This window comes from Dicentrarchus labrax, unplaced genomic scaffold (assembly GCF_905237075.1).
Source record: "Dicentrarchus labrax unplaced genomic scaffold, dlabrax2021, whole genome shotgun sequence".
Classification (NCBI taxonomy): Eukaryota; Metazoa; Chordata; class Actinopteri; family Moronidae; genus Dicentrarchus; species Dicentrarchus labrax.
Window position 1 is genome coordinate 11021983 of NW_026136722.1, and position 25193 is coordinate 11047175.

The 25193-nt window shown below is 41.6% G+C and overlaps 5 protein-coding genes across 6 annotated transcripts in view; 3 read left to right on the forward strand and 2 right to left on the reverse strand.

The window, feature by feature from the left end:
• Positions 1-268: 268 nt before the first annotated feature.
• dnajb1a (DnaJ heat shock protein family (Hsp40) member B1a) lies at positions 269-5342 on the forward strand. Its single transcript, XM_051387754.1, has 3 exons — positions 269-886; positions 2526-3109; positions 3202-5342. The coding sequence occupies exons 1-3, from the start codon at positions 676-678 to the stop codon at positions 3430-3432; spliced, it is 1026 nt and encodes a 341-aa protein (XP_051243714.1). The 5' UTR covers positions 269-675; the 3' UTR covers positions 3433-5342.
• Positions 5343-7483: 2141 nt separating this feature from the next.
• Positions 7484-12139, forward strand: gipc1 (GIPC PDZ domain containing family, member 1). Its single transcript, XM_051387755.1, has 7 exons — positions 7484-7754; positions 8174-8734; positions 8836-9021; positions 9182-9362; positions 9913-10025; positions 10134-10215; positions 10383-12139. The coding sequence occupies exons 2-7, from the start codon at positions 8435-8437 to the stop codon at positions 10532-10534; spliced, it is 1014 nt and encodes a 337-aa protein (XP_051243715.1). The 5' UTR covers positions 7484-7754; positions 8174-8434; the 3' UTR covers positions 10535-12139.
• Positions 12140-12268: 129 nt separating this feature from the next.
• trim35-12 (tripartite motif containing 35-12) lies at positions 12269-17864 on the forward strand. Its single transcript, XM_051387753.1, has 7 exons — positions 12269-13331; positions 13427-14074; positions 14317-14412; positions 15025-15255; positions 15342-15364; positions 15481-15599; positions 15761-17864. Exons 1-7 carry the CDS (start codon positions 13275-13277, stop codon positions 16318-16320), a joined length of 1734 nt encoding a protein of 577 aa, XP_051243713.1. The 5' UTR covers positions 12269-13274; the 3' UTR covers positions 16321-17864.
• LOC127356200 (C-factor-like) lies at positions 16444-19213 on the reverse strand. Its single transcript, XM_051387756.1, has 6 exons — positions 19045-19213; positions 18859-18913; positions 18501-18688; positions 18207-18368; positions 17940-18050; positions 16444-16644 (listed from the first exon to the last, which is right to left on the reverse strand). Exons 1-6 carry the CDS (start codon positions 19186-19188, stop codon positions 16531-16533), a joined length of 774 nt encoding a protein of 257 aa, XP_051243716.1. The 5' UTR covers positions 19189-19213; the 3' UTR covers positions 16444-16530.
• Positions 19214-21363: 2150 nt separating this feature from the next.
• The window catches only part of LOC127356875 (potassium channel subfamily T member 2), a 35998-nt gene continuing 32168 nt past the window's right edge, over positions 21364-25193 (reverse strand). Inside the window, exons 24-30 of one of the 2 annotated variants that reach the window (XM_051388933.1) lie at positions 24986-25097; positions 24106-24207; positions 23918-24001; positions 23693-23821; positions 22546-22891; positions 21706-21820; positions 21364-21601 (exon numbers count right to left, since the gene is read on the reverse strand). In XM_051388933.1, the coding sequence (XP_051244893.1) occupies positions 21484-21601; positions 21706-21820; positions 22546-22891; positions 23693-23821; positions 23918-24001; positions 24106-24207; positions 24986-25097 (1006 nt within the window). In that variant the 3' untranslated portion in view covers positions 21364-21483. The remainder of the gene's footprint in view (positions 21602-21705; positions 21821-22545; positions 22892-23692; positions 23822-23917; positions 24002-24105; positions 24208-24985; positions 25098-25193) is intronic. The other variant, XM_051388934.1, reaches the window with a different exon arrangement.

Consider the following 25193-nt stretch of genomic DNA (forward strand, 5'->3'; position numbering starts at 1 on the left):
AGCCCCCCCCTTCCAAAAGCATCTGCGCATGCGTACTCAAATTAAAACATTACTAAAAGGGCAGATGCGGTAATTCATCCAATTATTTATCCAATTATTTATCCAAACAAAGCCAATATAATTCATAAGAGCTGCTGCTATGTGTGTGTTTCACTGCGTTTAATTTACAGCGACATCTGACCACTTCTTAACGTTTAACGCGTTTCAAACGAAACCGGAAGTTGCTGGGAGTGAGTCCTCTCGACTCGTTGGTGATGACACACACACACACACACACACACACACACATCAGCAGCAGCAGCAGCAGCTTCTTCCAGAAGTTTCCGTTCGCGGTTTAAGGCTCGACGGCGGCACACAGACACTCCTGAGTGAACACCGTGTTTTTGTGTTGGCGGGGGATAAGCGTAGTGACATCTTTTCTCCTCGCCGGAGTGAAGAGTGGAAACTTATCCACGGACTGTGACAAGTGACGGGAAGCTAACCTTGACAGTTAGCTAGCTCAGCTAATTGTCCGCAGCGGCAGTGACAGCTGCGGCGGCGGAGGAGAGCAGCCCGTCCACCGAGCTGGCCCAAACACACTGGACATGCTGGATGTGTTTGTTGTGCAGTTAAAACTGAAGCGTCTGCGTTGATGGTGTTTTGATGAAGTGGAAGAAGAACTGACCGGTTGTTGTAATGGGTAAAGATTACTACAAAGTGCTCGGAGTAGCCAAGGGAGCGTCCGAAGATGAGATAAAAAAGGCGTACAGAAAACAGGCCCTGCGCTTTCATCCTGACAAAAACAAGTCTCCCGGGGCAGAAGATAAATTCAAAGAGATCGCAGAAGCCTATGATGTCCTCAGTGATGCCAAGAAAAAGGACATTTACGATCGCTTTGGAGAGGAAGGTAACTGAACTCCTCTTCCCCCGCAACTTGCGTGTGGTTTGTGGTGTTGTGATGTTTGCTTTAACCTTCAGCAAACCTCGTATGTGCTACTTTCTCATGCTGTTAGATCTATTTGATACTTTAATGCATCCTCCTAATCGGTCATTTGCTGTTTCCTTTCTGCACCAGTAGCCTCCCAGTGAAGAGGTGTGTGTGTGTGTGTGTGTGTGTGTGTGTGTGTGTACAATAGGGTTAGCTGGAGAACTTGCTGGAAACTGCGAGTTCTTCCCTGTTCTGTCAGTCTGTCACTGCAGTGATAATTATGGCTCCACTAGTTGTGAAATGCACTGATGAACAATGTCACTGTCCACATTCTCATAGTGAAGGCTGATAATTAAATACCTTATTATTATTTTTCTATTATCAATGAATGTTCTCCGTTAATTGATTAGTTGCTTAGTCCAGAAAATGGTGTGAAATGTGGATCACTGTTTCCCAAAGCCCAAAGATATTCAGTTTACTGTCATAGAAACCAGAAAATATTCACATTTGAGAAGCTGAAATCAGAGAATTAGGTTGTTGTTTTTTAGGGATACACCAATTTGTCCAATAGCTGATAATTATACAGATGTGTTTTTGTTGTTATTTATTGCTTTTGTACCAGGGAAACAAAGAAATCTAAGAAGATAAGCATCTCTGCCTTGTTGCATCTCTGCCTCTTTCTCTTCTGGTCCAAGATGGGAGATGCACATTGGTATTAGGCCATTTGTGCCAGTATTACTCCAGTATCCGAGCTGGAACCAACACAACATTCAGCCAGTGCAAAACTTTTGTGACACAATTAATATTGGCCACTGATATCGGTGAATGCTGATAGGCCGATATATTGTGCATCCCTACATCTTAATAAACTACTCTAAACAATTAATTGATTATCAAAATAGTTGTAAATTCATTTTACAGTTGACAACTAATCAATGAATGGACTACTTGTTGTAGTTTGAGTGCAGGAAAAAAACACTACAAACTAAATTAAAACATTGTTACCTGTCCTGCAACCGATGAATATTTTACTAGAGAAATTACACACGAGTTAATATTAGCATATTTTGGTATTTTTACTTAAAATTGGTTATCGTGTTTCTTTTTTCAGATATTTTGGTTATTTCCCAGTAAAGCCCAACCAATACTGGATTAATTTTAAGCAGATACCAATTAATAATTATGTTTAACATAGTTTTAAAAAGTTTTTGTGTGTGTTGAGAATCTTTGAAATTAAATTTGGGGGCACCTGGTTAGCTCGGTAGAGCTGGCGACCCATCTGCGGAATTGCTGCAGCGGCCCGGGTTCAAATCCGACCTGCGTCCCTTTCCTGCGTGTCATCCCCTCTCTCTCTACCCACCTTTCCTGTCTATCTACAGCTGTCACTATCCAATAAAGCCAATAATAAGGCCCAAAAAATAACTTAAAAATTAAATTTGGTTCTTAGAGAATTGGGGACACACTTCTGAAACGTAATTTCTTGTTACATATTAGCCGTCATATACGCAGACACTGATATGTGATAATAACCTACAGCTCGCAGTAATATCGGTCATGCTTATATATAATGTGAGGTTTATTTCCTTCTGTGCTCTGATGTTTGCCTCTTCCTCTTTAGGGTTAAAGGGTTCGGCCGGAGGTGGAGGCGGAGGACACAGCGGTCAAAGCTACAACTACACCTTCCACGGAGACCCTCATGCAATGTTCGCCGAGTTCTTTGGTGGCCGCAGCCCTTTCGATGATTTCTTCTCACAAAATGGGGATGATAACATGGACATCAATGACCCCTTTGGAGCATTTGGCATGGGAAGAATGGGCGGCATGGGTGGGTTTCACAGGTCCTTTAAGTCCCGCCCAGGAGGCCCTCACAGAGCCCACCAGAGAAAGAAGGACCCGCCCGTGGTGCACGAGCTGAAGGTGAGCCTCGAGGAGGTCTTCTCAGGCTGCACCAAGAAGATGAAGATCTCCCGCAAGAGACTGAACCCCGACGGTTGCACCATGCGTAACGAAGACAAGATCTTAACAGTCGACATCAAGCGTGGCTGGAAGGAGGGGACAAAAATCACCTTTCCTAAGGAGGGAGATGAAACTCCCGCCAACATTCCTGCAGATGTGGTGTTTGTAGTTAAAGATAAACCCCACCCGGTATTCAGAAGAGAAGGCTCAGATATCATTTATCCTGCAAAAATCTCACTCAGAGACGTAAGTGAATGCCGACAAAAATGTTCTAAACCCTAACCAATCACGAGTAGCTGTATCTGTCTAATTACCTTGTTTTTCCATCCCCTCTAAAGGCATTGTGCGGCTGCACAGTCAACGCCCCGACGCTGGACGGCCGGACCATCACTGTGACTTCCAGAGATGTTGTCAAACCTGGAATGAAAAAGCGCATTGTTGGGGAAGGGCTCCCTCTGTCCAAGTACCCTGAGAAGAGGGGCGACATGATCTTGGACTTTACAGTCAGATTTCCTGACAAACTGGGCCAAACCACTCGAGATGCACTAAAGCAGGTCCTTCCACCATGACAAGACAAAAAAAAAAAAACCCCAAAAAAGTAACAGTAAAGTAACATTTCCAGTGACACCCTCCTGTGTATTTTAGCCTGGACGACCGAGGCTCAGGGCAGATTTGGTTCCAGCTGAGTTTAATTTGACTTCTTATCTAGTCAGTCTAATGAGTGTCTTAAGACTTGGAAACTGACAGAACACCAGAGTTTACATTTAGTTCATTCAGCTGAGTAACAGTGTTAACAGCGTGCCGCAATGTCAGGTCCGAGGAGAAAAAGTAAATAGGAGGAAGTACATTGTGGATGTGTGTGTGTGTGTGTGTGTGTGTGTATATATAGATAACCATACTAAGTGTCAAGTGATGCTAAGGAGAAACCAGAGTGTTTTAAAATTGCACCACTGGAAAAATGTAGTGAGTGAGGATTTATAATACCTCAGATGCAGCAATGTGTGCATGAACGTAGCTATAACTACACTACTCAACAGGATATGACTTCTGTTGCCGCTAGATCAAATCGAGGCTTAAATACAGGAAGAATCCCGAGAGGTTGAAAACGCCAGAGTTTTAAACGAGGATCTGATCCACGGCTTCAGCACCAACACTGACTTTATGAATCAGTATTGGCCACATGTGATCGATCGGCCTTAGATACAACGTCTTTGTCAGCGTGGACTCGACGTCTGAGCTATCTGCAGACACTGCGGCCCCACCGCCATCTCACAAACTGACTAAAACAATATAATCTAAAATATGCACAGGCCTAGAAATGATGATGTACGGACGTCTCCAGTTAAGAATAAATATAAACTTCCAGTTTTGTAATTGTACATAAGAGTGATTCCAGTGAGTTCCCAGTGAGGGGGTAGCATTATACACAGATTTTAAATATAAAGGAAGAGAGAGCACTCTGATATTTAAGTTAAAGTATCAGGAGGTGAATAAATCCGATTGGTCTATCCCTGGCACATCTCGCAAAATGTTTACTTTTACAATATGTTGTTTATTTGGGAGTACACAGTTTGTTACTTGTGTAAAATATCTATGGGAAGACTTTTGTGCCAAATAATAGTAATTATAATGTGTGTGTGTGTGTGTGTGTGTGTGTGTGTGTGTGTGTGTGTGTGTGTGTGTGTGTGTCCTGTCGTGTGACTGACCATCTTTAGCCGTTTACTTCATTCGTTACCTTTTTGAGTTTGCACAACGATCACTATGTTCCCCCCTCATCTGATGTTAATCCTGTCTGTTTGACTTTAATCCAAAGCCAGTGACTTTATTTCTTTTTACCCAACACGGTATAAACCCAGTGCATTCATCTGGTATCACGTGAAAACATGTATAAGCCCCAGACTTAAGAGGCCCCCCAGAATATATTTTTTATGTTTGATTGTTCTGTCTTATTTCATGTCTTCTCTTATAGCTCATCCCTGAAAGCATTCACTCCAAGATGTACAGAAATATGTAGTGTTCACAGTTCAGTGGGAACTTTAGAATAACTACTGATCTCTGTGCACCTTTGACTGTATTGATGATGGAAGTTAGTAAATCATTTGGTTTATTTTCACATTTTTGGTGATGTGACTTAATCCTGCTCCTGCTGGGATTTTAAGTTTCTAATTGACACAAACCTGTGGTTTAACATGAATGTAGAGATGTGTAATCTCTGTAATGTGTATCTTTTTTTTTGTTTAAAAAAAGTTCTTGTTTTTTTCTCACAAATATTTTCCTTTTATAGGGAAAAATGTGTAAACATTATTTTGTTTAATCTCCTGTTTATGTTTATTCCTCAGGTTGGGGTTTGAAATATTTTGGTTTTTAAGAACAAAGCTTTTATGAATTGATAATGTGAGGAGACATTTTTAATAGATCTTTCCTATGCTGTGATGATTTGCATTTCCAAATTAAAAGAGACTGGCAAATATTTAATCAATTATGGCCTACGTGTTTTAGTTATTTGGGGCAATTAAAGCATGATCCCAGAGTATTCACGTATGCAATGCAGTCTTTTTAAGTGATTATTCACTTGATAGAGGTTATGATTGAAAATAGAAGATTCAAGAAGTTTTTCTTCATGCATCTGCAGCATATTGTTTTTACTGATTATAAGTTTAAGCAACATGGTTTGTAGCAAACTTTGATGCCTTTAAATAAGTTCAACATCAACATTTGAACAATATTAATTTAAAGAGATACTATCTGGATAAATAAATTGATGAAATATCTGACAAACAGGTCTACTGAAACCACAGAGCTGAAACCTCTGTTGATCATTTAGCACACTTAAATGTCAGGCTGTGAATAGTTAACTCATTATTTATTATTATAAATTATATATATAAAGTATAATTATATTATTATTATTATGAATATTACAAACAACTTAATAATGGTATGATTAAACCATTAATGAATATGGGTTATAGTTGTATTAATAATTCAGAAGTATCAATTAGAATATTCACAGTTAAGTTTGAAGCAACATCTGTATTAATAGACCAACATAAACCTCTGCAGCATATAATTTATTACAATAAGCAGCCCTGAACTTTTATATGTGATTCGTTTGTTTACCTCCGTTCATATACTTAACAATGTCCACTGCCCTCTGCTGGTCACATTGGGAAACTGCAGCGCTATACTGAAACTGTGTAACATTAATATAAAATGGGGTTTAATTGGGCCTCAGCCCACTGGAGCTTTGGGGTGTTGTATTATTATTATTATTATTATTATTATTATTATTATTATTATTATTATTATTATTATTATTATTATTATTATTATTATTATCTTTTGGGGCTTCACTGAATTCATCTTAATGTGTTTAAAGGGTTATCCATCCAAATGATCATAAAAGTATAATATAATAAAATAATAATTTCTCTGAAATTTAGTTTGTGGTCCAACATTAAAAATTAAACACTGCCATTGTACTCTGCATATATATATATATATATATATATATATATATATATATATATATATATATATATAACTCAGGTCCCAAAAGGAAACAGAAGACTTCAGTAGGATAACTCCATTTAGTGCGTTTTGTGTGTTCAAATTTGAGTCACAGGGCTGACCCTCCATTCCTTTGAAAACTATATTAATATCTGTCTATAGAAAAACAAGGTTGCACAACACTTTGCTACTGCTGTCTGACAATATTTCCTAAACATCTCCTTTAACCACCTGGACGAATAATACAAAATAATATGTTAACATTCTTCGACTGTTGTTCAAAAAGAGCACTGTCTTTGTCATTTCCAGGTAACTCAAAAATGTAATTTAAACTTAATCTCTTGCTTTCAGACACAAGCTAACTACATTAATGGCCATGGTCCGTAACTACAGCTCTTTATTTATTTTGAAGGTTTTGACCGGAAGTATCACTATGCTATTGTGGCTGCCTTCACACTGGTGCCATTATAATCACCCACTGTGGCCGCTAGAGGGCAGTAAAGCTCGTGTTTGTAACTACACATTATTATCAAAGCTAAACAAAAAAAAACTGATGAAGAAACTAGCTTTAAAGGATCCGATTACCTTCTTTGACTAGCTTGTCAAAAATAAGTATAATCATTATACCCTCTTGTAGCCACTGTGAGTAGCATCAAGTACGACAGAATTGCATAGCAACACTTCCGGTTCTAACCTTCAAAATAAAACGATTACAAACGCCAGAAGTAATGCACTGCGACTATCAGGGGGCATTGTATAATCACGACCCTGAACGCTCTAAATAGCAACTCTATTCAGCATTAGGACAGGACATAGTTGCATTCGCACAATTTAAAATAAAGCCCATTTGTCTTAATCCTCAATTTAGACCTCTAGCGTAAAGACAATACGTGTGACTGTGACACAACAACACCGGGGCTAATTTAAAGTCCATCTAACCAAAATAGTAACACACAACAACACACTTACTGACTCATATCCCCCCCCCTTTTTCATATGCTTCGTCTTATGCTGAAGCACGACGTACAGGCGTTTTTCTTCCCTTTTCTTTTTTAGAACAATCAACGGGAAGTTGGGGTTTACGAGGAAACGTGAAGGCGTCACAGTTCCACCCCTGCTGGGCGGGCAGAAAGCTAAAAGCCTCAGCAGCATACCGACACTCAGACACTGCTCTCACCCCGCAAATCTGCCCAGGTCGAGTCAACCTGTCAGGAGCGGAGGAACAAAAGATACTGCACTCTGTCTGGAATCGTCACGTTTGTTTTTATTGTTGTTTTTGTTTTAAAAAACAAACAAAAAAAACCCAAACAACTCACAGCACCGTTAGCAGGCTAGGCTAGCAGGAAGGGCTAACGACAGTTTGGCTAAAACTCCTGCTCCGGTAAGAATGAGTGGTCTGCCATGTTTACTGCCTCCTGTTGTAGCGAGCAGGGTCGAGCTAGCGAACTAACCTCAGCGGGTCAAGCCACCCCAGACACACTCACGCTGGAAGTTCACTTCCTACCACCGAAACAGCCACTGATTTAAGTGCTAAGTGGCTAGCTGCCGGAGAGTTTGTGAGTGTTTGTGTTTCTATTAGTGAAGGATGCCTCACAGCTAGCAGCTAGTATTAGCTCTGTCTGATGCCCTGACTGTCCAAGTTGAAGAAAGAGAAAAGAAACAACAACAAACAACATTTTATAGCTGCTATTTTAAGGAGACGTAGTGACACAGCGTTGTTAATCTTGGTATGATCGAGATGTCACTGCTTTGATGTATATATTAATGAAATATAAAGAGTTTCTGTTTCTGTTTTTCCAGCTGAAGACCACCCACTGCAGGCTGCTGGACTTTGACAGATCCAGCTATGTAATCTGCTCTGATGTGTGGATTTCTAAGTCCATACAGCACCTGGTTAAGAAGCTGGTCTGGAGGACCAAAACTACTGCTGCGACATAGCTATCCAACAGACCTGCAGCTGATTTGGCTGAACAGGTGTATGTTGGCCTGGATTGTAGCATAACCCCCCCCGAGAGCAGCTTCCTCCCCTCCCCTACCTCTGCTCTGTCTGTAAGGACTACTATGCCTCTGGGTTTGGGAAGAAGGAAGAAGGCGTCCCCGTTAGTGGAGAACGAGGAAGCGGAGCCTATCCGTGCGGGTCTCAATGTGCCAGGTATGGATGGCCTAGATGGAGGCGTCGTCGGGCTGGGAGAAGGTGCCACCTCTGAGGGTCTGCCTCCTCCTCCCAGCAGCATGCGACCTCGCCTCATATTCCACACTCAGCTCGCTCACGGCAGCCCCACCGGTCGCATCGAGGGCTTCAGTAACGTGCGGGAGCTCTACGCCAAGATTGGTGAGGCCTTTGGGATACCTCCGTCTGAGGTGAGCCAGTTCAAGCTGATTGGGATGGGTGTGAGGCTTAAACTCACCAGGGGAGAACGCATTTTGGTAAATCTTTCTTTGTGTGTTGTGTCCCTCCGCAGGTTATGTTTTGCACACTGAACACTCACAAGGTGGACATGGATAAACTTTTGGGAGGTCAGATTGGGCTAGAGGACTTTATTTTTGCACACATTAAAGGACAGCGAAAGGAAATAGAGGTGTACAAAGGAGAGGATGCACTAGGGTTGACGATCACTGATAATGGAGCCGGCTACGCTTTCATTAAGGTGAGACATGTTAAAACAGGAAATTGATTTCTTTAAACTCAAGGGTCCACAGGAAAAGCCATAAATGTGAAATATGAATCAATTAAATGTGGTAGTGGGAGAGAGCGATGAGCTGGATAGTGTATTGGAATTATATATTTGGGGATTTTGTGGTTTTCAGAGAATCCGCGAAGGGAGCGTCATCCACCAGATCCAGGTCATCAACGTGGGTGACATGATTGAGTCGATCAACGGCCATCGCCTGATCGGTTGTCGACACTACGAGGTGGCCAAGATGCTGAAGGAGCTGCCCAAAGGGAAGGAGTTCACCATCAAGCTGACGGAGCCTCTTAAGGCCTTTGGTAGGTGTGGGAGGAAGGAGAGACGAGCTGAATTGAGATATTTGTTTGTTCAGCTCCGCAATCTCAGTTCCTCAATCAATCAGCCTCTTTCTGCTGCTGGAGTCTGTCTGTCACTGTCACTGATGGTAAATAATACTGTCACACAAGACTGTGAAAGCAGTGTTTCAGTCGCAGTACTACATGTTGTTTACACCCTATTTTGCTTGTGCTGATTCCATGGTTATGGTTGATAATCTAAAATCTTATTGCACACAATTAGTAGACACGAGTATGACTTAATGAAAATGTCTTTCCTGCACATATTAAGCGTAGTGTGGCATATTAAGCTGCTGAAGTGCCCTCTGGGTCTATTTTCGTCAGTTAGAAAATGCATTTACAGCTGAAGCACTAATAATCAGACATATACAGCGAGATGATGATGATGATGATGATGATGAGATGAGATTGTCTAAAAGGGAGGCATTGAGGTGTGACATGGGATGATATTCAGCAATATAAAAGAAGGAGAATAACAGCAGTGAATCTGACTCTGTTGCATCATTGCGTGCAGATATGATCAGCCAGCGGTCTGGAGGGTCCAGGTCAGCATCAGGGGTTCAGCTGGGGACCGGCAGGGGAACTCTGAGGCTTCGCTCTAAAGGGCCGGCTACTGTGGAAGAAGTGGTGAGTGCATCTGCAGCACCTGTGGATAATAATGTGTCTCTGTAATGTTTAGCAAACATAGTTCTGTTACATTGCCTGAGTCTGCGTGTTGGATTTTGTTCTCTCCAGCCGTCCGCATTTGAGGAAAAGGCAATTGAGAAGGTGGATGACCTGCTTGAGAGCTACATGGGCATCAGAGACAGCGAGCTGGGTATGTGTGTTGTCTCTACAGGCGTCAGAATTAGTTTGTGTCACCTGCAGTGTCGTGTTCACTAAGTGTTCTCTGACCCCTCTCTCTCTCTCTCTCTCTCTCTCTCTCTCTCTCTCTCTCTCTCTCTCTCTCTCTCTCTCTCTCTCTCTCTCTCTCTCTCTCCTCAGCGGCCACCATGGTGGAGCTGGGAAAGGACAAAAAGAACCCCGATGAGTTTGCCGAGGCTTTAGATGAAACCCTGGGAGACTTCGCCTTCCCAGATGAATTTGTTTTCGACGTCTGGGGTGCCATCGGCGACGCTAAGGTTGGACGGGTGTAACCACAGAAACTAATGGAGCACAGCAACCCGTGTTCGTGCGTGACACCCACAACATTCAGCACTTCTAGGAAACACAACGCTACCGTCATGAGTTTGTTTTTATTCCAGTGTATACTCCTACTATTTTTCATTTAGAGTGTACCCGATTGGGAGACACTGCCTAGACAAAGAGCATTATGCCAGTTAATGGGAGAAGAAGACTGTGATGACTTCCCAAGTGCTTTTATTTGTCTTCCGGCTTTTTCCAGAAACTACAAGCACGCTGATGACCTTTCCCTTTGACCGCATCACGTGACCCCCGCATGTCATTGTTGTAGTTGCTGGCAGTGGACAGCACACATCTCTAATTTAGGAGAAATGAAAGACAAACGGCTAACGCAAAGTAGATCTTTGATGGTTAGAATAAAAACAAATGTGATTTTCTTTTTCCACATTTCACTGTGTTGCACTGCGCTGTAAACCAACCACAGAAGTGAACGGAGAATGCACTGTACCTCACCTGGTGAGCGGCACAGCTATTGCACAGTACAAGGCGTCGACCTCCCCTGAATTGCAGCGTCGTCCTGAACCACTCGATGTTACTGTTATGGATCAGTTTTACAAGCATGTGCTGTTACGTTTTTTTTAATCTTCATAATGAATTCTGCTGGTTTTATGTTCTTTTATTTTGGTAAAAGAAAAAAAAAATGTAGTTTCAAAAGGGTCATAGTGAAATGTAGCTCGCTGACTAAAAGATCTGTGGTGTTCGTTCACCGTCACACTCCACGCTGTAATGAAGTTGACTGCAGCACATTCCTGTCATACTTTCATACATTTGACAGGGTTCATGGAAAATCAGTGTTAATTTACCTTTTTATTGAAGGTCATTATACGAGAATGAGAAGTGGAGTGGTTTGCAGGTGTGTGGATTGTGTTGACTTATTTTTTTTTATATATATAGTGTTAGTGTTTTTATATAAAGTGATGTGATGTCTATTTTAAAACAAGGTTTGTGTAACAGGTGAAGAGTATGATCTTGTGTCGCAACTACTTCATTGTTTTGAAGCATTACAGAGGGCAGTATTAGAGGAGAGAAAGTCGTGAAATGGAGTAGTTGTGTCTAAAAAAGAAAGAAAATGACTCTATTAAGAACAAAAGGCCTTCATTTCTTCTCATTTCATGCATTTTTTCCCTTTTTTTTTTTTTTTTTTTACATTCTTGTAAGAAGTATGCATTCTGGTGCATGGTGCTGAAAAATCAAGTATCCTGTCATTGGAGCAGAATGATACCAAACTACTTCCATCATGTGTCTTGTGACTTGTGTTGTTCATAGGGAGGAAAAACAGGCAATGCTGCACCAACTACTCAGCGTAGGTAAACACACGTCTTAAAACAAAAAACAAGCAAACCTTTTGGTGTTAACCTTTTCAGTATATCCAAATGTATGAAGCTATTTTGTAGTTTTGTTTCACTCTTCAGAGTTAATGAATATCTAAATGGGTTATGTAATGAAACTGATGCTAGAACACTGTAACACTGAGAAGAACACGTTATTCTGATGGCTTTGTATTACACTGTTGTCAATGTCCAATTATAATGCAATAATAACATCGACATGGCAGTTTTCCTTCTGTTTGGTCTTTTCCTGAACGCAACACAGTGCTAATTTGGGATTACATAACACTTTGGTTTGGTCTGTAGAAGTGTTTGCTTGGATCAGATTATCCAACACTCTTAGCTGCTTTCTGCTGTTCAAAGTAAAGAGAGACTTTTTCCAGCATTCGCAGACACCGTCCCTGGGGGCATGTGTTTGTGTTTGCTTCTCACTCCTGTGTCCTCCTGAAATATACATGACATTTAACTAGACAGTGAAATCCCTTTGAGTGGCAGCAGGCCATCAGAGGTAATGTAATAAGATACACTTTGGTGAACTTGATAGTGCTGGTCAAGCTCAATGGGGTTACCTACAGGCCTCGTGTTAAAATCCAGGAAGATTTGTCCCAGTTTGACACTTACAGGAGCAATATGAAAATAATTTAGTTAATAAAAAATTAAAATAATATGAAGAAATAACAGATTTTTATGTTATATGATGGATGTCTATGTGTTGTGTTGCAGAGAGATCCACAGAATTTAGCATGCTAATTAGCTAATCCCTGCCTGTCCTGTCTCGTAATACCACTTTGTACCTCAAGAGTTCATAGTGAGTGAATAGCGTCCAGTCTGCCCTCAGTCCAACAATACTGAGGTAGTTTTTTTTGCCCGGTTTGGCTCCCTGCACCCTGAGGCTGACCCCACCCGAGCCCCTGCTCAGGCCTCTGTAGGATGCCTGACTTCCCTCCCGCTCCTCTCATACTTGACGCCTCTCCTGTCCCCGCCTAGCGTCGTGTCTTTGTGCCACGGAGTCCTGGTTGGATCCACTATAAATCACCTTGGTATTATATTCCCTCCAATCTGGCCGTGTTCACTGGGAGGTTGCTGAGCCCGGTTCTGGCCCTAACTTTACCAGCAATTAACGGTTACGTTCTCATTTTCTGCACCCTGTTTGTTTGGATTATGAATTCAACAGGTTGCTATTTCTTATATTGCTCCCTTTAAAACCATTTACTGTATATTAAATGATTAAAACAGCTGTCCTGACTTCTGTTTCCCTTCCAACATCACCTCTGTCCTACTACAATACCCCCTGCATTTACTGTTCTTTTCACTCAAAATAGATTAAAAGCTACAAGAGCACTTTGAGCAACAATCTTGGAAAAACATGCTTTTTGACTCAGCTGGAGTCTGCCTCGGAACCCTGGTGTGGCTGGCAGATGAGGTGTGACATGTCCTTTATTTACTAGAAGTGAAGTAAACCTGTTCTTCAAGTCCCCTGTTGATCTATAACCCTGGTTGCTCATAAACTGTGTCCAGATTACTCTGTGGACTGTAGTCAGAGAGGAGCAGGAGGAACAGTACTTTCTGAAGCAAACAACTACAGCTATAAAGCAGCCCCCCCACCAGGAAAAACCGACCATGGCGCTGCGCCCACGTGCTTCCTCTCAGCCTGGAATACTTTCCTTCTTCCAGAGTCCCAAGGTAGCTTCAGCCCTTCGACCTCGGGCTGTTTCCTCGCGGTCAGGCTCCATGCTGGAAGAGGAGCTGTCTTGTCCCGTCTGCTGTGAGATCTTCAAGGACCCCGTGGTGCTCAAGTGCAGCCACAGCTTCTGCCGAGCCTGTCTTCAGCAGTTCTGGAACAAGAAGAAGGCCAGGCGCGAGTGTCCCATCTGCAGGAGGAAGTGCTCTTTGACGGAGCCCACAGTCAGCCTGGCACTGAAGAATGTGTCCGACACCTTCCTGAGGGAGCAGGGGCGTAAGACGGGCACAGCTGGAACGTGGGCAGGGGCCGGCGAGACAGGGGAGCAAGTGGGGATTGTGGAGGTGAAGTGCACAACACATGGGGAAGTTCTAAAGCTCTTCTGTCTGGATGACTTTGAAGCACTTTGCTGTGTGTGTCACACCTCCAAGAAGCACCAGGGACACAGAGTGTGTCCTTTGGACGAGGCAGCTCAGGACCTCAAGGTAATGTGTTCTTGTTTAGCTGCAGTTTGATATGAATTTAAACAGGCTCTTCAATCATTACTGAAAGGTTTAATCATTGTAATGTTTTAAAATTTCACACCGCTGTGAAACATCCTTTCTTAGTAGGTGTGCAAAGCCAAGAACATCAGAAACATTACCATTATAGGCTCAATGTCAACAAAATGTCAAATTTGATTTCAGGATACATATTTTCTGACACTTTCTCTACCCTCACCCTTTAGGCAGAGATGAAGACAGAGCTGATTCCTCTGAAGAAAAACCTGCGTTGCCTGTATGAAGCCAAGCAGGAGTATGATGACACAACTGTGCACATCAAGGTATCAATAAACAGAGATCCACAAACGATGAGTGGACCAACATGACCTGTGACTTAAGTTGAGCTGCGCACTGTTAGTGTGTAAACATGTCAGCCAAGTTGTTAGAAAGGCCACCTGGTTTGTTTTTATGGAGGAGTCAGAGCGAGAGCATTTGTAATTCACTGTTTGCTTCAAAAACAAGATCACAAAGTCAGTTGACACTTTCATAAAAGGGTTTTTGAATCAGCATTGTTTGCTAAACTCGGAACTAGTGCAGCGCCTACTATAATGTAGAATATTTTAGAGTATAGAGACAGATGGCAAAACTAGGAAAAGAAGATTAAATCCAACAGGTGTATCAAATATAGCAAATGAGGAAATTTCAGGGTCATAAAAGGGTATTATAGCGATTCTATTTTTGTTTTATAGCCAGGGAATACATTTATTGTTCAAAATATTAGGGGCACTTACTAAAGATGTCCAAAGGGGAGTTAAATCTAAGTAATTATACCTTATTAAATGATGGCAAGCAAAGGAGGAGATGTAGATAAACCGACACTGACATAGATAACAGGCTACAAATCAGTATGAGTGAAATTATTTTATTTTATCATATATTTCCATGTGTGCTAGAACCAGACTCAGGCCACAGAGAAGCATATTAAAGAGGAGTTTGAGCAGCTGCGGGAGTTTCTGCAGAAGGAAGAGACGGCCCGACTGGCTGCCCTGCAGCAGGAGGAAGAGGAGAAGAAGGAGCTGGTGAAAAGGAAGTCAGAGAGCATCACCAGTGCTATCCTCACCTTCTCTCACGCTGTCATTGCCATTGAGAATGAGATTGCGTCCAGTGATGCTCTCTTTCTTAAGGTGAGAGTTTTTATATATTATATATTTTTCCCTCTGAATTCATCCAACCATGCAAACAGTTTGTAATACTCTTTCTTTGATTTCAGAATTACGCCAACACAAAGAAAAGGTAATAGTAGTTATATTGATTATATATAGTTTTATATTCTTCTGCATCTTATAGTAGATTCAGCATAATAATTGGTAAGTATTGATCGATTCCTGTGTGTGATTTTTCTCTCACAGAGCGCAGATCCCACAGAAGGATCCAGAAAAGGTGTCAGGTGCTCTTATCAATGTGGCCAAGCATGTCAGTTCCCTCAAGTACAATGTGTGGGAGAAGATGATGGAGCTGGTTCAGTACAGTAAGCACTTACTATCACTATTAGTCAGTAGTTTGACCCTGAAGAAGACCAGTACGCGCTGTGTGTGTGTGTAGGCATGTCATTGAAGGCTTTTTAGAAATGCTGGAACAAAGCAGTGCACATTACTAATTCACTGTCTGTGTTTTCTCTTTCCCTTTCAGCATCCATCACCCTGGACCCCAACACTGCCTACTCCTGGTTGTCCCTCTCCGCAGACCTGACCATTGTCACCAACAGCGGATCCCTCCAGCAGCTCCCGGCCAATCCGGAGCGTTTCGGCCACTTTGTGTTCGTGCTGGGCTCAGAGGGCTTCACCTCGGGCCGCCACGCCTGGGAGGTGGAGGTTGGAGACAAGTCGGACTGGATGCTCGGGGTGGTCAAGGAGTCCATCGACAGGAAAGGTCGTATATCGGGCTGTCCCGAGGGCGGCTTTTGGATGATCTCCCACTATGAGGGCGAGTACTCGGCCATGACGAGGCCCAGCACCACGCTGCATGTGGAGGGAGAGCTGACCCGAGTCAGGGTGCAGCTGGACTATGACTCCGGAGAGGTGAGCTTCTCCAACCCTATCAGCATGACACCCATCTACGCCTTCAACGACTTCTTCACTGAGAAGATGTACCCCTTCTTCTGTCCTGGAGCCAACATCAATGGCAATAACCCCAAACCACTTAAGATCTGCCCCGCTAAGGTGGCTGTGTGGAACAGCGCCACATGGTGATGTGAGAAAGCCTTACAAAGGACTTGAGTATTTCAAATTTAAGAAATTACCCAAATATGAATCAAATCATTTAAAGTGATGATGTGCATGCTTGTGTGTAAAATGAACACAATACAAGCAAAGTAATTAGAACATATATTAGTTTATTTCACTTGGGGTCATTTAGTGATTGACTTTTTTTTTTATGAAGCACAAAGTGGTTGTTTAGAGCTACCAGGGGATGGTATGGCCCTTATAATCCAGGAAGCCTCCGTTTTGCTTCTCAGTCAGGGAAGTCATCACACGAAGCATCCCCTGCACACTCTCTGGAGCATCGATTTCCGCCTGTAAAAAAAAACACGGTCAACATGAAGGCTCACACTGGAGGTCAATTCTCCTTGCTCTAACTTAAGTTAAGGAAAAGACACTCCAATTTTTCCACCCACAGACGAGATGTTACAGCTGCATTCATACTTAAAGCGATAAAAGTGGTTCAAATCAAAACTGAAATGTTGTGTGAACTTTAAAAAAATAAAAACACACTCAATCTTGCATTTTCAGCCTTGACCTGGGCCACTTTTAATCAGAATCAGAACAACTTTATTGATCCCTGGGGGGGGGGATTTGTTTGTTACAGTTGTTCCACTCAATAGAGTAAATAGAGATAATACTTATATTACAAAATCTAACACAATATATAGAATAGAAATGTATGTATAGGTTTATACATATAAGTAAAAAAAAAAAAAAAAAAAAAATGGAAATATAAAATAAAATATAGTAAAATAATAAGAGCCTATATACAAAGTAAATGTAATGTAAACATATTCCACAGTATGTGCTGAATATGTGCTATATGTGATCCACTTCTGTGTCAATCTATGTCGGCAACTGAAAGCATGGAGGACAGCTGCAATCGGGACAGTAAAATCTATAAATGCTTATAAATAAAACAAGGCAATGCTGTCCATTTTACAAGGATTAATATTCTAAAGCAGTTACACATCCTATAAAACACTGGAGCTGTGTGTTGACTTCAGAAAGTTTAATCAAACTGGCCTAACTGTGTATATCCATCACAGTAGCTTCACAAAGCAGAATGAGCAAGTTAGGATGCATGCAGCTGTGGGAATGGTTATGCTATATAACGATGACTTGCAAATTATGAGTATGATTGATTGATGTATGTCGACACACAGATATGTTGTCTGACTTGATATTCCTGCTTTGTGTGACATATTTGGTGTTGTTTTTTGACTTTCTGGATTATCACAGGTAGATTACTCGTTCGGGCTTGTATCAGACATTGGACCCATACAACACTTAAACCTAAAAACAAAATCAGCTCTGAGAAAAACGTGTGAAGTGAAATCCTGCAATGTGAATGAAGCTTGGATTGTAAAAAAAAAAAAAAGAAAAAAGATCTGTCACCATGAGAACCGCTTAGTCTTCGTCTGTTGATTGTACTGATTTCAACAATAACTACTGTAGTTTTTGTAGTGAAATTATACAACATGATGTTAATATTGTGCTTCTCAATAAATAAAGTGAACGTATCATTCGGACACTGGTTCGTATTCATTGTTTTATTGTATCCTTTATGACTGGACCGGGGAGGTCAGTGAAAACTGCTGACTCACCTCCTCTCCACCCATGTCGGTGCGAACCCAGCCCGGGTGCAGCAAAGAAAACAGGATCTCGTCCTTCTTCAGCTCCTCGGCAGCACACACTGTCAGCATGTTCAGACCTGCCTGAGAAGACAAGAGAGGAGAACAGAAGAAATTATGGGACAGAAAAAGAAAAGAAAACGACCAGCGACAGAGAAATTGAGGTGAACAGTTTCCCTCTATGACTGAGAGATGAAGCCTTTGAGTAGCAGGTCACAGTGTTAGCAGGTTGTCTCTTACCTTGCTGACGCGGTAGGGGATTGCAGAGAAAATGGAATATGAATCTTTCGCACATTGCATTGAAGCCAGAACTGAGGAGATGCTGACGACTGCCGCTTTCCTGCAGGACATTCCTGGCATCTTACTGCCCTTCGCTGCAGTGCGAAGGTGAGGCAGGAACTCCTAATAATGACCACCAACAAGAGGAACTTTCAGTGTACACATGGCACCACCTAATTTCCTTCCTTTAAATTCCAAAACAAGGCAGTGTTGGAAGTTTTGTGTTTCAGACATGACACTTTCCCTCTCCCTTACTTGAATGATGTTGAAAGGGCCCATTACATTGGTGGTGAAGCTGTTCTGCATGTCCTCAGGACTGGTCTCCTGCAGGGTGCTTTTGCACAGGAGCCCTGCATTGTTAATCAGCAGGTTGAGACCGCCTGTCCCCACCAGAGCACCCACCTGTTGTGCACACTGTTTTATACTACAAAGGTCAGCGGCGTCTGACAGAGAGAGAAAGAAAGTGGACCATCAGTGGCAGTCAGAAACAGTAAATATCACAACACAACGCTATTTATAGAGTCAAGGCCAGTGTGTGTGTGTGTGTGTGTCTGGACATGAGAGCAGGATTGAAAGTTTAATAGAGTATAAGAGAGGGACAGAGAGTTTATACCCAGGCGAACGATGGAGATTACATCAGGATGCTTCTTTGCCAGTGTTCGCAAGGCCTGCAAATACACAGAGAAGATAAGTTTGTAATTCCGGGGAAGCACACTGTTGATCACTTGCACTCACTTTTAGTAGAAATACAGTTATTTGTTTAAGAGCTCAATGGGGCTCAGAGGGGGTAAAGACTCACCTCAGCCCTGGGTCCATCTGGGTCCCTGCAACAAGCGACCAGCTTTTTCACTGGACGGTAGCTCTCCAGCATTTGCTTAACCATCTCCAGGCCCAAGCCCCTGTTGGCTCCTGTGATTAGCACGTTGACTGCCTGCCCTGCCATTTCCTCTGCCTCTGTTTGCACGGTTCTCCTTTTGGGCTTTTATATTGAGCCCCTGCGGAATGTTTGTCTTTGGCCTGGCCACACCCACGTTCTCATATGGCAGTTTGTGCAGAGCTCAGCTTCCGCTCTGCCTCAAAATTTGCGCAAGTCACTGTGACTAGTCAGGCTTATTTAAGTACTGATAAGATGAAGATATCATGTTTGTATGTTCTAGATCAAGAGGAGTTTGCCCATAATATTATGTGTAAATCTGGGCAATAGCAACACAAATGGCAAAGGCCTTCCTGGTGACAAGTCCCGTGAGCTGGGCTCTAGTTAAAAATACACTCTCCATTTTGTCCGCACAAAGCACACATTGATAATTCAAGTCATATGCATGCATAAACTAACTGATGTAACACATATTGCAGTACTGTGTGGTCTTTGGTGAGCTTGAGAACATTACAGTATGATGAATTACAGCCATTTAGTGTGACCCATACACAGTGTTGATGTATCGAGGCAAAAATAGCTCCGAATGTGAGCTTGGTAAACTACATAAAAGACATACTGTGTCAGACAATTAAGGGATTCATTTAGAAATACAAATAATGTGACTATTTAGATGTGAAGTGGTTTATACATATATGGCTCAAATTATGAATCTAATTAGTGAACTCATGCAAAGAGATTCTGGTTATAGCTGCACAAATAGACACCAAAAAAGCAATGAAACAATGACAAGCTATAATGACTGACTTTAATATATACATATTTTCATGTTTCATGTATACTAAAGCTACAGGAGTGGTGTTGGCAGGGATGCCAGTTAACATTCCCAACACATGGCTGCACCATTTCTGTGTGAAATGGCACATTCTGAATTTTTGACAAAAGATTTTACAGAGGCTTTCAAATCCTTGGTAAACAAACAGCATAAATGTTCACCCTAACAAGTAATTGACTTCAATATAACAGATTCAAATCTCACATTTCTTGAAACAAATGAAAATCTATGAAATAAGGTAGACTAGGCTGAAAAAAACAAGCAGAATTATCTCACTCCACTGGCACATTTTTCACTTGTTTTTAGAGAAATGAGATTTCTTCCAGCTGAAAACCAACTATATTATAGATTTTAATTCCTAATTAGTTAACTAATGACTTGAAAAAGTGGATATTTATTGCAGTGTGCAATAAATATAACAAATATTTAATTATAAAGCTTATAAATCAGCTTCAAAACTGAGAGCTGAAGCAACACCTCTCTGACACTGTCTCAAAAATGTTACATTAAAAGCTTCACAAAGGTCATATTTATTGCAGGGCTATTGTACTGGATGGCATTATTATGGTATATGTTCCTGTTATTCTGTCCATCCCCTGCATCTCTAACATGCGCGTCAGCAAAAGCAAGCTGGTGGCAGGACGGCTCACACTGACTGACAGCAGAGAGAGTGGGACAGGCAAACAATAAACTCAGGAACAGGTTTCTTCTAAGAGAACTCATATAACTGAAGACAGTAAAATATTTCAGACAGCAATGTGACTGAATGCCCTGCACTGATAATGCATGCTGGCTGTCCGTTATTGAGACTGGTGCTCTTTGGATTCCTCCGCTGCTGGTGAGCATAAAACGAATGTGTGCATTTGACTGTGTAAGCAACAGGTAAAAAGTTTCCAAAAGGCTTTGTGATGACTGAAAAAAAGAGAAAGAAATAGAAAACCTCACAGGGTTTGTGCGCTGTAGTGTCACTTTTAAATACGTCAAACAACATTAAGTGTGACGAAACACACCTACGACACAGAAAAGGACAAAAAAATAAAATAAAAAATACATCCCTTGACTTTCATTCGGCAGCTAAATTCCTTTGGCTGTCCGGATAAAATGTGGCAGTGTCTTGCTCTTGATCCATAAGCATACACAAACATTCATTCACGCACTTGAACATACATACTGTACACACAACCATACACGCTGCACATACATGATGCAGTACATAACATGCACATACACAGATATAAATACAAACAGTTTTTCATTAAATGCACTTCTGTGTCCGCAGCTCTCCGCTTTGAAAATAGGAAGGTGCATAAATAAAACATTCCCATTGTTATAGAAAAGGTCCATGCATGTCTGGCACCTCTGAGTTCACCGAGACTGAATGTGGAGACAATACGAGGGCCATGCTCCATTTCGCTGCATCCCTTTCCGTCTTACAATTTCTTGATTTCTGATTCTCTCTTGTGAGTGTGTTGTTGTTGCTCCTCTCTCTGGCAGTGTTTTGACAGTATATTTGTCTTTTTTTTTGTCTCTCACAGATGGGTGCTGTCCTGCGTATCGAACCGGTGACTCTCTGATATGCCGCCGCTGCACTTTCTGTTGCTGCCCTGATTGGGTACCAGAGAGAGGGGATCTGGTCTGATCAGGTACCTGCAGATTGGGTTACAGACAAATAGAAATTCTGTAATATTTGTAGTTTTCATGCTGGGTTAATTTTACAGTGTAATCAATTATATTTGGTGGAATGCACTCACACAACATCGTGCAGCTCCAGCCTGGTGTCTGGAGAAGGGTTGATGAGGATATAAGACAGTCTGTTCCCTTGGTCTGTCATCCCATCTGACACAGGAAGAATAGAGGTGAGTGAGGCTGGAAATGAAATAGGCACAGGATATACAGCAGGCTGTGCAACATCCGTACACAGAATAGAGGCTACATTACTATGAGTCACAACACAGGAAGACAAATTTTGATAAAAATGGACACAAGCAGAATACATAGACAGTTGCAGACTGTAAACAGCAGTGGTAGAAGTTCTCAGATCCTTCACTTAAGTGAGTATTGGTAATGCAACCATGTAAAAATACTTTTACATTACAGGTAAAAGTCCTGCATTCAAATACAAATTAATTAAAAGTACAAAACTTAAAGTATCAAATGTAAAAGTAGTCATAATTGAGAAAAAAATTTCTGGTTGAGGTGGAGCAAGTTTTAACTACTTTATATATAGTTTGGTAGTTTAGTCCAGAAGTTCCAAAAATGGGGGTCATGCCCCTCCAAAGGGTCACAAGAGAAATCTAAGGGGTCATGCAATGATTAATGAGTAAAGTTCTGCTATACTAATCTTTTCCCTAATCTTGCTTTTTGTTAAACGTTGAGTAATTTTAGTTTCAATTTAATAGCATAATAGTATAGTAGTAGTAGTAGTAGTAGTAATAGTAAGTAGAAGTACAAACTAGCATAAAATATACAATATATAAATATAATATAAATAAAATTACAGTAAAGTACATACAAATTGTACTTAGTTACATTCAACCACTAGCAGTAGGCCTACACTTGAGATCAGGAAATTAAAACTTTCATAGACTTACTGAATCCAGTTGGAGAAAGGCCCAAGTGTTTCATCCTCGTTCGCACCAGGGCGTTGAGTTCTTGCCTCTCCGAGCGCCGAAACAGTGTCAGTCTCTGCTGGCTGATCCTCTCTGCCGCGCTGCCCGGACCCCCCTTGGCTGCGCTAGAGTTCCGACCCCCCTTCCTGCTCAGCCGCCGTGCCCACTGCATGCTCTTCCTCCTGAGCAGCGGGTGGTCCGAGGAGTGGGAAGAGGTGGAGACGGGCTCCGAGGAGGTGGAGTTGCGATGAGCACCGGTCCGGGACAACAGGGGCTCTCTGGGTTCTCTGGTATCCTCGTAGTCTTCCACTGTGATGGAAACCTGGGACTGAGACAAACACACACACACACGCACATAATATCACATACACAAACCTTTAATTTCCTTATGCAGCTTAATCAGCTTACAATCATACTGGTTTTTATTAAATCCGTTCTTTACTGGTCTCCAATTTCTCTAAATGAATAAGATTTAATACTTTGTTATCGCACTGTTAATGAATGAGAGACAAGATATAATGAATAGTCCAACATTCTTAAATATCTTTTGTCCAACAGACAAAACCATTGTGTCTCTGGTATTTCTTAAAAAATAGATATCAGCAGCACATTGGGAAAGTTGTCACGTATTCCTGCATCATGTCTAATGAGTAATATGTCTGTCTCAGGTCAAAAATACATATATCAAAACTAATATCAGACGGTTGGCAAAACATAGACAAATTGAATTAACATTTGGGGAGATGCATCAGTTTAAATAAACCTTTAAGGGAAGTGACTCACTCTTTTTTGTGTTTTATTGTAACTTTTTTGTAGTTAACGACTACAAAAATTGTGACTTTGTAACTGAAAGCAAGCGAGTGAGACTTCTTACAGTAGAGAAAATATAATAATAAAGTATATATAGCTAATAGAAACAACTCTGATTTTATATAATAACCATTAAAGAAACCATTACATTTCTGGGGAATTGAATGAACCTTGTAATCTTTCCTCTCTTTATAAGTTTAGGTTTAAGGTTTAAGTAAACCAACATATTGTGGGATGCAATGAACGTTGTGGCCTCTGGGGGTTGCTATCCAGTGGCTTTTGGCCACAAAACTCAGAACTAGCAACAGTAGCAGCTGACCTCAGAGACTGGAAGCTTATGTGCCTCTGTCCGATAGATGCCAATGGGAATGTCTCCATTGGAGGAGCACAGTTTCTGGTAGAGCCTGCCGTACGTGCGGATCCACAGGTCATCCTCTGTGATTTTCATCTAGAAAACACACAAACACAATAATCATTCTCAAAGGCACTTCACAGGTCAAACACACAGATTCAGAATTCCAGCTGTTTGTGATTGAATACTTACAGCACAGAGGAAACCTGAGCCAGGCATGGAGTCTAAACCCAGCAGCAGCCTTGCAATGGAGATCATGTAGTCCTTCACAAATGACTGGCAGGAGAAAAAGTGAACAGAATTAGATCATATTTGGCATTTTGCCACACTGAAAAACAGGATTTTGGTTGTGTTCAGTCCAAGAGAAGAGTTTAAAATACCTGGTAGAGGAGAGTGTCCAGCATGCTGACACTGAACACCTTCCCTGCCGCGAAGGGCAGGCGGAACATAAACACCAGGTTGGACCCCTTCTCCCTTTCCTTCTGCAGATCAAACACATAAACATACACCCACCGACACACACACACACACCGACACACCCACACACACACACACACACACACACACACACACACACACACACACACACACACACACACACACACACACACACACACACACACACACACACACATTTTTCCAAGATTACACTGGTCTTTGTAGAGATGAGATGATGTGGTGAATGTTTCTTCTTCTCATTATCATTTTTTGTAACGTGGGATTAAAGGAAGAAAATCCTAAGGAAACAACACAAAAACATACGTTGCCCAAACAAAGAAAGGTCCTTCCTGCTGTAAGGGATCACTGCTAGAAATTTCAAAAACCATTATCAAATAATAATGTTAATCCCTTTGCTGATTTCTTGATAAATGTTATTGATGCCCAAAGGGAAAATTCATTAGCTGCCACACAGAGAGCGACATTAACAACAAAAGCAGTTAAAAAAGGCGAGCAGCAGTGGGGTGAAAAGAAGAACTACAAGGCTACAATCAGTTAGAAATGTTAACTGCAACACTTCACAGTGGTTGTGACAAAAAAAACCCAACCTATTTTTCAGCTTGAAGCTTCTCATCAAAACAAAGCAACATTAGCAGTGATTCAGTGAATGTATTTCAAAAACATCCTTTCTGAAAAAAAAATCTGAAAGGATGGCTTTCATACTGCTAAATAGTCTGCTGTGTTTGTTCTCGTCATTTTTTTTCATTGTGACCTTAGATGAGAGAGAAAGAAAGTGGAGGTTTGAAGGTATGAAGCTTTTACCTTTTCCAGTTTAGAGAGCGCCAGAGAGTAGTGGTCTTTGACTTTGAACTGCATAAAACGCATGTTGGCTGGGTGGGTGAGCTCCGTGATGATACTAAGAGCTGGGAACAGTCTGGGGAGGAAGAGGCACACAGACAAAGAGAGAGAATAATGGGTAAAAAAAAAAAAAACACTCACTTTAAGCTAGTGTGTGAGATTGCTGAGCAAT

Coding starts and splice junctions, on each gene's coding strand:
- dnajb1a (XM_051387754.1), top strand. CDS start 676: ATGGGTAAAGATTACTACAAAGTGCTCGGAGTAGCCAAGGGAGCGTCC. Junction 887..2,525: donor CGATCGCTTTGGAGAGGAAG/GTAACTGAACTC, acceptor CTTCCTCTTTAG/GGTTAAAGGGTTCGGCCGGA. Junction 3,110..3,201: donor CAAAAATCTCACTCAGAGAC/GTAAGTGAATGC, acceptor TCCCCTCTAAAG/GCATTGTGCGGCTGCACAGT.
- gipc1 (XM_051387755.1), top strand. CDS start 8,435: ATGCCTCTGGGTTTGGGAAGAAGGAAGAAGGCGTCCCCGTTAGTGGAG. Junction 9,022..9,181: donor CCGGCTACGCTTTCATTAAG/GTGAGACATGTT, acceptor TGTGGTTTTCAG/AGAATCCGCGAAGGGAGCGT. Junction 9,363..9,912: donor GGAGCCTCTTAAGGCCTTTG/GTAGGTGTGGGA, acceptor CATTGCGTGCAG/ATATGATCAGCCAGCGGTCT.
- trim35-12 (XM_051387753.1), top strand. CDS start 13,275: ATGCTTTTTGACTCAGCTGGAGTCTGCCTCGGAACCCTGGTGTGGCTG. Junction 14,075..14,316: donor AGGCAGCTCAGGACCTCAAG/GTAATGTGTTCT, acceptor CTCACCCTTTAG/GCAGAGATGAAGACAGAGCT. Junction 15,256..15,341: donor GTGATGCTCTCTTTCTTAAG/GTGAGAGTTTTT, acceptor CTTTGATTTCAG/AATTACGCCAACACAAAGAA.
- LOC127356200 (XM_051387756.1), bottom strand. CDS start 19,188: ATGGCAGGGCAGGCAGTCAACGTGCTAATCACAGGAGCCAACAGGGGC. Junction 18,051..18,206: donor TCCCCTACCGCGTCAGCAAG/GTAAGAGACAAC, acceptor TTGTCTTCTCAG/GCAGGTCTGAACATGCTGAC. Junction 16,645..17,939: donor CCGACATGGGTGGAGAGGAG/GTGAGTCAGCAG, acceptor TTTTTTTTACAG/GCGGAAATCGATGCTCCAGA.